We start from the raw sequence: 12,385 nt of genomic DNA, 5'->3' as shown, positions 1-12,385 counted from the left end.
AGCATTAACTAAGCTAATACCAGCTCCTTGTTAACAGCATCCAAATGTAATGTTCAAGAATGCAAATTATATGTTGCAATTTTTTTTTGTAAATATTATTATTTTTTTAAATCTCTCTGAGAAGCTTTTCTCCCCGGGTCTCCACTGAAAACGAGCCAATAGCTCAGCTGGACTAACTCAGTTAACAAATGTAAAATAAATAAATTTTGTATATATATATATATATATATATATATATATATATATATATATATATATATATATATATATATATTTGTATCTGTTGGAAGACAGCCCACAGCAATGGAACTGCTTATCCCTGCACCATCCCATCTCACCTACACATACATGTTGTGCGTGTATGCTAAGGTACACCTGATGAATGTCTGAACAGGTAAACCCTATAATCATTGTCCAAGCTTCTTGTCAATTATGGCCCTCCAGTAGGTACCTTGCTCACTCTTTACCCATACAAGCATGTGGATTTCTATTTGTTACCTGCCAGAGCTGTATATGTGCACTGTTCTCGGTTACCATAGTTATATTTCAATGTTTATACCATAAATGTGATAACTGAATTCCTATCCCTGTATAGCCATGTACTGAGGTGCCTACTTAGTGTAGCCTAATAATTCCCATTGACAGCCTGCTGTTCACATACAGATGTGGTTTGCAGCAGTTGCCTCTTCTTATCAAAGGTGTACTCATATTGTACACAGGGGACAGAAGGCAAAGGTTCTCACCTTCAGCTGAGCCAAGAATGATGTCCTGATACAGGAACTCAGGACCTACGAAAGGAAGGATGTTTACCAGAGTTACAGAACCTCAAGTGGGGCACCGTGCAATAATTGCATAACACAGCAGTATTGGCAGCATATCAGTTACATGACAAGGTAGGCATCATATAGGTAAGCAGCATCTTAACAGACAGGTCAACAAGTGGAAGGAAGTTAACTCCCAGTAGTACAAGTCTCACAGAGTATAAGGCTTCTTAAAAACCCTGCTTGTAGATAATGTGGGCATAAGAGCATTACCTATAGGACACAAGTTCTTGGAGTATCTAAGCCCCATGTAAATTACAGGGAGAACGACCAAGTCATGATCCATTCCAGACTTGAACCTGAGAGTGTAACTGAGAGATTATAAGTATCACCCCCTGCTATCACTCATTGTGGGAGACAACAGCACAGATGTTATAGACCATGGGGAGAACACCATTGCACATATTTTCCATAGCTACACTGAATGATCAGCTACAAAGGAATACTAGTATAGTTAGGCATATGTTGTAGAACTGCATGTTTTAACACCATTTACATGAATAGTCTCATATGTTGTAAAAGAAGTAATAGGCATGTTTTTATGCCATTTATTGTGTATTTACAGACCAAACCACTGATACATTGACATCTTTAGATGCTGTGGCAGGACATAAAGCTAAGTGTGTCATTTGTGAAGGGGCTGCCAATGATGCTGAGATACATATTGAATCATAATGCCAGGATGCATTGCCACTGGAGTGAGAATATTAAATAAGGGGGGGTGGGGGGCATAGCCCCCCAGATTATGCCAATAGTTATTAACTAAAGATATATATATTAATGCATTTCTAATGGATATACCTTCTTATAACAGTGAATACATTAAGATTATGTGGGAGGCTATGCCCCCCACACCCCCCACACCCACCCTTATTTAATATTCTCACTCCAGGGTTGCACTGCAGTGGGGCAGGGGTTATATTCCATTTTCGATTAAATGAATTTCGACCAAGTGAGCTTTCAGTCAAGTGAGCTTTCAGTGAAGTGCAATGCCTGGTATCATTTCCAACTAAGTGTAATTTGACCAAATGTATGGAATCCATATATAGATATGTATATATATATATATATATATATATATATATATATATATATATATATATATATATATATATATATATATCTATAGGAAATCTCATTTGTTCATAATTGCAAAGCAGGCTATTTTGTTGTACCAAGTTTCCAGTTTGGTTAAGTCTGATTTTTTTTAAGTTGGTAAAGGGGGGGAAAGTATATAGGAGCATAAAGAGGAGGAATGTTCTGGATATGTCTAGTCTGGTATTATCAGAGACTCGAGGAATGGCTTGCTTCTGTACAGTGAACCAATTTTGATGTCAACTTTCTTAATTGTGATGACTATGTGTTAGTCAAATCTGAGTTTGTTATCGATTGTCACACCAAGGGGATTTGTATGCTCAACTGATTGGATGACTGTGTTGTTTGCTGAGAGAGTCATGAAAGGAGGTGTGGTTGGTGATTGTTTGCTACTGGTAAATAGCATTAACTGTGTCTTTTGGGGGTTGAGGTTTAGTTGTGATTTACTTAGATATGTTTCTATATCATTAAAGCTTGTTGTGCTACTATTCAGAGGTCTGATAAGGTATCTGCTGAGCAGATTAAAGTTGAATCGTCCACATACTGAACTACTTTAGTATGCATTGCAGATGAGGCTAGATCATTGGAGAAGATGGTGAAAAGAGGGGGTCCTAGTATGGACCCTTGGGGGACTCTGACAGAGACAGGCAGAAGTGGTGAGAGTTCATATTTCCATTGTACTGCTTGCTGTCTGTCAGAAAGACAGCTTAGGAACCAAGAGAGGGAAGTCTTTGATAGGTTTATTGAGCCAAGAGTACTAAGGAGTTTCTGATGGGAGATAGTGTTGAACACTTTTGACATGTCTAAGATGATTGATGCTGCTTGCTGGTTTGAATTTCTCAGTTGGTTGATGGTGTGAGAGAAATTAATTAGGGTTGTGGTGGTGCTGTGTTTCAGTCTGAAATCATGTTGGGAGGAAGAGATAAGGTTGTGGGATAACAGATATTGTAGTAATTGAATGTGGATACATTTTTCCAGAATATTGACATGGGGGGAAAGGATGGCTATGGGTCTGTAACTGTTTAATTCTGTTCATGTTCCTCCTTTATATAGAGGGGTGATATAGGAAATTTTCCATAATTTTGGGACATATTGTTCTGCTTTAGACCTAGTTACCAGAATGGAGATAGGCAGAGCTATGGCATCAGCTGAAAGTTTCAGGTACTCAGTGGGGAGTTGGTCAGCTGCTAAGGAAGAAGGTTTTAGTTTTTTTCAGCTTTGTTCTTATGGTGTTAGTTGGGACAAGTTTGAGGTCAAAAGAGTTGTTGTTAGATTCCACATTAGGTGGACATGATGGTGGGGTGGAACTGTACCCTGCAACTAAAGAGAGGATGGTGTTTATAAAGTAGGTGTTGATTTGTGAGGCAATACTCACGCTTTGGTTATTGGTTGTTGGTTCTGGGGTTATAGCTTTACCTGGGTGGAGGAGTGAGTTCATTGTTTTCATATTTGTTTTTCATAGATATATAATGTGCTTTTTTTTTTGGCTAGGACTCAAAAGATCCATAATGGCTCATGATGGCACCATGTCCACTTTCATGTACAGGATAGTGAGTGTCACCCTCACTGCCTGTCTGGCAACATGTTCCATGGCCAGATGTGTGTATATACAGTGGGGTGATACCTGTGGAGGCCATCACAGGAGCACAGTCTGCACCTGACAGGTTATGAATATCACCCTCTGCTGTCACAGATTGTGGGGACCACAGCACAGATGTTTCATGGGAAGGACATCTCATCATTAGACCCCATAGAGATCCCATTCCATCAGAAACATCACCTCACTGTCATAGGGCCACTAGCCACAGTATGGTCCCATACTGACTCATGTAGCCCGTCTATAAATTAAAACATCAATGACATGGATGTCTCTCCTCTACAGGACCTTTGTCTTCATCTTCATCGATCCATAAACCCCGCTTGTCCCTGGTGTGGTTGCAGCTGCATGTTTGTTTGTTTGTTCTTAGACACCTGTGCAAATGATAATAGCTGTGACAAACAGTGTCTATAACACACAGCACATTCCCCCTGTGGGGATGTAAGTGGAGATATGTAATACACACTGTGACTCAACCATGAATTACCCAACATAGCTTTTGAACAAATACCAACTGCATATTTCATTTTGTTTTGTGACATACCAAACTACCACTAAGTGGTTGTTAGAGTCCATAGAGGTGGGCTAAACTTTGTTCTTTCACTTGTGCTGCCCTATATGGTTCATAATGCTGTCTATGGATGTGTGGTGTGACCACAGATTGCTATCTGTTATCATCACTGTCATCTCTGCTGAGTTAAAGCAAAAATCTAAAGGTAGCATGAGCACTGCGTTGTACATCCAACCTGTGGCCTGAAGACTGCAAGACTAAACAAAAGCCACACAAGATGATGCTCTGGATTCCTAAAGCTATAGCCCAGGTATAAGCTGTGTGGTACATACAGGTAGCACTAGCATCATGTGACACAAAACCACGACAGTACCAGCTATGATGACAGGATAAAATTTGATATGCAAAACAGGCGAAAAGGACACCAAATCTTACTGGTTATACAAAACAGGTGAAAAAGACTTCCCCCAACCATTAGCCCAGCTGAAACCCATGAAATCCAGTAGACCTTACACCTCCCCCTCTGTAACCATTTAAATACTGTAACAATTACTGGATGTTTAGTAAACAAGATCACTCGTCAGTCAGGGTTGAATAAAGACATCAATGTATCTGGTACTGGTGTGGCTCTTTATTGCATCATCCTAGTACTAGCTATATGTTACACAAGGCTTATACCTAAGCTATAGATCCTGGGGAAATCATCCATAGTATCATCCTTTTTTGCTTTTCTCATTGCTGCTGGAGGATTTACTTTTAGTGGTTGTGACAGATCATGGTATTGCAAGTCCAAATGTATCTAAATAGAGGGCTTGGGTACCTGCATTCTCATAATCATATGTGTAGCATACAGCATACTACAAATATCTTGCAGGGAATGGCAGAGACATTCCACAGTGTACCCCAGATGTGTCTAGACAGCAGAATTAAACTTTCCGCAGGATGAACACTTGCCCTACAGTTGTCCATGTTTGGGAATAAACACTGCATTACAGCCATAGTTTCCTAGTGAGTACCATCAACCAGTGCTCCAATGGGTATTTTGTTATTCCTAAAACATTGTCTAGACATATAGGAAGTGAGACTTGGGTACAATCAATCAATAGCTGCTGTGATTTGGTGTGTACTTCTACTTACCTACTAGGTAGCCATGTGGAATATCAGTCTGCAAGAAGTGGCAAAAGAGATGATTGGTACACCAAATGTGGGAATCATGAGCATTGCTGGGGTGCTGAGGAGACACATTTGTTATCAGACCCTTTGCTTTGGACACTACCTGGCAGTTTAATGAAATGGTAACCATTCCCACTAATATAATCATCTCTGTGGATACCTGGCGGGGCCTTATCATGCCACATTTGCACAACCTATCAGCACTTCAGGGTGGCAGTTAAAATCATAGAAGCCACTAATAGTGGTAGATTTTTTCATCAACAGTACAAGGAAAGCTGATGGGCTCATCCACATAAAGCAGAAATATATCAAGAAGCATCTTGAATATTCTGAAGGCTGTCACCTGTGATATACGCAAGTTATCTCTGAAAGGTCCTGGTAGTTGGAATAGTGAGAGCTACACATGTCTTGTTTACTGGTATAGAATGGCCACACATTCCTCAAGAGTTGAGAAGTGGAAGATATATTTATGCCAGTGTCCATATAATACTTCTATCAGCTGAGACCTGGTCCAAGATCTACTGGCCCATGAGATGGTGGTATGTTATCCCCTGCCTTATACCACTTCCAATTGTACCACCAGTGGCTTCATTGTACTGCAGGTGGAGACAGGTGGCACTTACGGAAATTATTTGTTGTTTGCTAGAGCCACTGCTGCCCTGACCACGTCTACGAGTCACAACTCCACAATTTTTGTCATATTTCTCTTTATACTTAGATGCATGTAACCAAGGGACTTCACTCTTGACAACTGTGAAAGATTATCTGCTTGCACAGGTCCTCATTTACATCCTGTTATACACACAAATGACTAGATATATTTATTTACATGCCATTATAAGATCACTTGTGTACACCGATTCATGCTCCACCTTCCTACCTACTGCCTTTTAGCCCCATCTGATTTCATGAATCTCTAGCAAGTTAGACATACTTTATTTCAGTGCAATACCTTGCTGTATAATACACAACTTCACTATAAATCCTGGCCATGATCTATAATGAGTAAAACTCACCAATGAGCTTACAAAGACAAAGTTTCCAAACCTAGTTTTATGTGCATTAGAGTATGGTAAAGTGCAAAATGCTCAGCATATCTAGAGACACCCATTCCACACAGTAACTAGACAGCTTTGAATGAGGTCATTTGAGTTTGTGAACATATTTGATTTTAGACTCATAAGCATATTTCCAATACTTCACCATTTGCTGTAAAAGTCTGTGTTAGGTTCAGGTGCCTAGCCAGCATGACATTTCCCTGTGCTACACTTGGTTGGTGACACAGGGCTGAAGTGACATTTAGCTGCAGAGAAATATGGCCATTGCAAATTTCCTGTGGGCAAAGAGAAGCACACACTGCCATGCCCACCACTTTAATAACTGCTTGGGGACAGAAGAAGTAATGAGTATTGTCAGTGTAAAGTACATACTTATGCAACTACAGCATATAGAAGTGTGCTACAGCATGGAGGAAATCCTGCATGCTACTGTAATTAAATTTATGCTCCAGTATGCATTTTAGGTAATGTTCCCTAGAAGCTGTGAAGGGGGTAGTGGTCCACACACACACCAATTATAAAGACACTGCCCATTGTTCACTACAGTTTTACTGCCACTGACATGTTCCCTGGCCAGCCTGTTGCTGATGTCTGCCATACTGCCTGCTGTCCCATGTTGCCTTGGGGGCCATGGACATTATTTTCCCCCTGTGCATTTTGTTATTGAAGTTGTAGGTATGGCACTTCCTTTTCCTCTTTGCTCACAGGGAATTCACAACAGCCATATTTCTCTGCAGCTGAATGTGACTTCAGCCATGTGCTACAAATGCACCACATGGAAGTGTCTTGCTGCCCTGATATCTGAACCCACCTGTGTCCTATGCATATTCCCAGTAACTAAAAAAATAAACACTCAGAGCCAGTGGGTTATGAGCACAGAGGAGTGGTTTACAGATAATAAATGAAATATGCAGAACAAAGCTTTGCTGGCCTGAATATTTAATAAAGCTTAAGCCAGCCATACTGCAGCGCTATTGTTGCTTTTAATGTCTGAAGTTTACATAGATTATTAGACAGTGCCCTGACGCTGATATCTTCAGTAATGGCAGTAAGGCAGTATGGTAGAATATCTTTTAATGATCTTTTACAGGATGGAACTATTTTTCATATAGCTATAACTTGATTGCTTTGTGCAAGGTCACCTTGTTGATATGCTGCTATAGAAGAATTAATGCACTGGTTTTCATCTGTGTACCATAAAATACTATACAAGAAATTTGAGACTGGTAATGAGCTGTCTATAAATGCCATCAACAGCCATTTAGCTGAATAATCATGTTTCATAGCTGTAGCTTTTTCTAGCAACGTTAGCAGTGTATGTCATTAGGACAAAATACCATTTCTGTCTTTACAGAAGTAGCGATTCTCATAAAGAGACACACGTGCACATATGTACACTCTTTGCTACTGTGATGAATGTCAAAAAAGGTATAATAATGGAGTGTAATATTTGTATTACATGCAGATTAATTCGCAGCTGAGTATGATTTGATAACTTCCTCTATGTCATGTAATAAAGTTAACAAGCTGATATTTTCTGTTATTTCCCTATTGGACCCAGGTCGCTACCATGATACCCCACTTTATCACAAGACAGTTCATAAGTACCCATAGTGATTAAATGTTTTGAGTGACCCAATATAATATCTGGACCCTGCCAGATCCTGATTATCCCAGAAGATGCATGCTATAGAATCCCTGCTTTTAGCTAGCCTTCCAGTTTGAGGAAGTAGGATATTAGAAGGCTATTGCTCCAGTGTTCAGTTACAACATGTTAGCAGTAGGACTGCTAGATCCCTTACTCACCCTTATAAACCACTTCTGCAACTTTCCTGCCAGCCGCCTGGAGCACAGACTGCTGCTTTTCAATTTTCCTTTTGTGATCAAACTGATTTTTTTTTTTTTTTTTTACAGAACAACTGACGTTTTGTACATCACATTCAGTAATAAAAGAATGTTTTGTTATTCTTCTGCAAAGGTTACCTGTGTGATATTACAATTTATTTACTTGTTTATTTTATTTTACATTTATTGACTGGGATAGTCCGACTGGATACATGTCCATTTTCAGCAGAGGCCAGGGGAGAAAAGCTCCAAGGTCAGCAATTTAGATTAAAAAAAATGCAGTTTTTACAGCAGTTAACATATCTAAGCAAGCAGGTAAGTTTAAGATACAATATTTACAGAGGTTACTTATCTAGGCAAATTATAGAAGTTACAGGCTTAAAGAAAAATCAGTGAGTAGGTCATCATTAAGTAACACAAGTCAGCTAAAAATACTGTTATTAACTCATACAGTTAGTTACAGATGCAATATTTACAGTGGTTACATACCTGAACATGTTAGAGTGAAGCAAAGTAACGGTCAGGATAGTGCCACACGTAAGCTAAAATTACTGTTTTTGTCTCATTGTCAAGGAGAGTTAGTCAGGTTTGCTATATTGACATAGCCAGTTTAGTGTCAGTTATTGTTTGGGTCTAGTCTTGAATTGACTCAGGGAGTTGAGCAAAGTATTTTTGATTGGGAGAGAGTTCCAGGATCTGCCTAAAGAGTTTGCAAAGAGAGGGTCACCAGCGGGATTATTAGTTTTGATAGTCTGGACTAGTAATTTATTAGAGGATCGAGGAGGTCAGGGATTGTGAGAGGGTGTGATAATATTTTTAAGAGCAGGAGTATTATCTGGATTGTAAAGGATCTTACGGGCAGTAATCATAAGGTTATACTGGATCAAGCTGGGTAATTCTAGCCACCCAAGCTGGTTTAGGTTAATACAATGATGAGTCCTATAAGGCAGGCCAGTGGCAAATCTGGGAATATGGTTATAGCAGATAGAGAGTTTGTTAAGGACAGATTTGTTTAGATTGAAGAGTACTGGGGATGCATACAGAAGAGTTGAAAGTAGGTGAGAGAGAACTATGGCAAATCTAGCAGGAGGGGTTAAGAAGGCTTTTATCCTGTAAAGTGAACCTAGTTTTTTATTGATGGTCTTAAAGGTTTGATTAACATGTAGGTCGAATTTAAAATTATTATCGATTTTAACACCTAACAGTTTTGTAGAGGAGTCTGGAGGGATAGCTGTGCCATTATTGGATTTAATGGTAAAAGTGAATGCAATAGACCTGTGAGTTGGTGAGAAAAGCAACAGTTTGGTTTTCTTGGGATTTAGGATCAGACAATGACCAGAAAGTCAGTTTTCAATTGTGTTAAAGATGGTTTGTCTAGCTGACCACAGTTCATTTGGAGATGTGGCTGAGCATATCAGGGTGGAGACATCAGTGTATTGGACACAGCTGGCTTTAGGGATAGCAGAATAGAGGTCATTAATGAAGATGGAGAATAGAATGGGCCCTAGTATGGATCCCTGGGGTACACCTAGTGTGTTGGGTAGGAGTTTAGAAAGTTTTTTTTGCCAAAGGACAGCGTGCTGTCTATCATTCAAATAAGATTGGAACCATTGGATGGCTGTAGTATATAGGCAGAAAGTTTTCAGGGTGTGGATTAGTAATTGGTGATCCACCATATCAAATGCCTTAGAGAGATCCAAGAAGAGGGCAGAGGATATGTTATTGTCATTGTGATTATGGTTTATGGTATTGGAGAAGGCTAGAAGGGCTGAAGTAGTGCTGTGGTGAGGTCAGAAGCCATGCTGGGAATCTGCCATGAGGTTATTCTGAGTTAGGTGATGCATCAGTAGTCTATGGATACATTTTTCCATCATTTTTGCAAGTGGGGATAGTATTGCTGTTGGCCTATAACTCAGCAGAGCTTCCTTCTTTGTGAAGTGGGATTACATAGGATATTTTCCAAATAGAAGGGATTTTGGCCTCTGCTATTGTTCGATTGATTAGTATCGAGATGGGGTAAGCAATGGCATTGGCTGCTACAAGTTCTGCATGAGGATCGAGTCATTGAGTTAATCTTCATTTGTTGACATATAAGGTGCATCACAGTAGGAATGACACAGCCTAGAAATATATATGACTTTAGAAGCCATAGAATAATTAGACAGAACATAAAAGTCAGAGAAATGCGAATAAATAGCTTTTAAGTATGGTAGCAAAAACTGCTAAGAATGTTGCTATTCTTTGACGCTTAATATACCATAATGTGTTTATTCCCAAGACATCTGTCTGAAGGATTCTAGCTTACTTGAATGACATGTATTCCATACAGATAATTATTTATCCATTCATAATCAGCTTTCCCTGGTAATACAGCTTGCTGAATGTGTTAAGATCCTGTATCCTCAATTTGAATTCTGAAAATTAATCAAGTCAATTAAAAACTGAAGTGAGAATAGCCATGCAAGACATTAAACTACCCACAAGGTGCAGAAAACTAAAAAATGCAAGGGTCCAGGCTATGGCACAGAGCCAGGACTGAACAGAGGTCTGGGTACTAGTGATCCAGCTAGGAAAAATGGTAGTGACCATTTGGCACCAGCTTGACCATCATAGGGGAGGAAATTCATTTATTCATACTCTAGAAGTTCTAACTGGATGCCACAGCCAGTATGACAAACTCACTGTGCTGGGACTTGTTAAGCCAAGGAGCAAATTCACTTCTAAGCAATATGAGTGTGTGGAAGCCTGGGCTGCATTTGTCTCAGCATAATAAGGAGATTGTTCAGTTCTGTGCAGCCAAAAAGAGAAGAGCTGTAGGTGCAAAAAAAGAAAAAAAAATCATGTCCTCCAAGAATGATGACAAGCCAAAGCTTTACTGCTACTTCTAGGCCTGGACAGCTATAGAATATGTTGATGGCAGGCTAATCCACATCAAAAGGGACAATACCTCCCCAACACCACAGGGTGATGTGTTGTGATAGCTTATCTATGCAGTAAGGCAGAATGACTGGATTTATAAGACATCTGTTAGACTTTGATATACAAGGAGGGCGAGGGAAAAAGAACACTCCAAAGTCCAGAAACATGAGCAACTGAAAGATCACTTTAACAGCACTTGAAAGTCAAAATAAATCAACAAGATATTAATGAATCCACAAATCAGTGACTATTCAGAGAAAATAAATTAATTCTAAATATTTGTATGAAGAGGCTCTGCTTCATTACCATCCAAGTAGTTTTATTTGCACCTTTGTTCTGTCTAAATACTGCTGATTTACCAGTTACACTAATGGATCTAAACGATGCATTAATACAAATTAATTCTGCGTTTTGCTGGTAACGCATTACTTCTACAGAAATCAAGACAAAATTAAAAGTGCATCATAAGAAACATAGCTCAGAAAAGGAAAACAGCATCAGTGAAAATGACGATAAGCAGACAAGTGTGAACGGTGCTCTTTTCAAGATTTAAAATTCAACTGTGGATTCATGCGAAGATAATCAGCCTTGAATGCAGATCTTGGAAATAGAATAATCAGTAGCAATAAACAGCAGGATCTTTTAAAACCTTAAAGGGTTGGTGTTCATGTACTAGGTTAATTACCTACTTTGCCACCACCTTCCCTGACATGCAGCACTAAGAGAGCACAGAAGGCGTGATGAGCTCCTCCAAGGAATAGTGAACAACCCAAAGTCACTCACATAAAGTTCTCCAGCTGTCATGTTTGTAATGCATAAGAGTGCCAGAACCATAGGGCGAGGAGGGGCGAGACCACCCCCCACTTTCACAAGCTGCCGCATGTGCCCTCAAACTGGAGTAGTGATTACACAGATTCCCTCACACTGGCAAGCTCAGGCAGCTGGAAAAAGATGGTTTGAATAACAAATTGTCTTCTTCCGGCTGTCACAAGCCACAATGGAAATGTCTACATGAATGCTTCTTGGGCTCAACTTCTTCTGCAAACAGCTTTGGATAAAGCCAAAAATAACAGGGGAATGAAGGCTCAAAACCAGGGATCATTTTTAGCTATTATATACTTTGTTTAGAATTTTAACAGATCAGGTTTTGTATCCACATGAATTTTGTGAACAATTGAAACATGACACTTTAATCTCTTTCATTAGTGATGGAATTCTCTGCATACTTCTCAACTTTTGCTTAAGAATTCTAATAAAAGCCAACAATAATGGGGAGATAAAGGGCCAAAATTGGGATAGATTTTAAATATTGCTCTTATAAACTTAGAAAACTGCTAGAATAAGTTTTGCATTTGCATGGATCTTC

General features: G+C 39.4%; 1 protein-coding gene across 1 annotated transcript in view; it reads left to right on the top strand.

Moving 5' to 3' along the window:
• The window catches only part of LOC122803130 (glutenin, high molecular weight subunit PW212-like), a 64,431-nt gene extending 52,859 nt beyond the window's left edge, over window positions 1–11,572 (top strand). Inside the window, exon 6 of the mRNA XM_044072752.1 lies at window positions 11,457–11,572. Within this exon, the coding sequence (XP_043928687.1) occupies window positions 11,457–11,572 (116 nt within the window). The remainder of the gene's footprint in view (window positions 1–11,456) is intronic.
• Window positions 11,573–12,385: the final 813 nt, after the last annotated feature.

This window comes from Protopterus annectens, chromosome 5.part1, assembly GCF_019279795.1.
Source record: "Protopterus annectens isolate FY-2018-M chromosome 5.part1, PAN1.0, whole genome shotgun sequence".
Taxonomy (NCBI): domain Eukaryota; kingdom Metazoa; phylum Chordata; order Ceratodontiformes; family Protopteridae; genus Protopterus; species Protopterus annectens.
The sequence above is the reverse complement of the archived record's forward strand: the minus strand, read 5'-3'. Positions and strand labels throughout refer to the sequence as shown.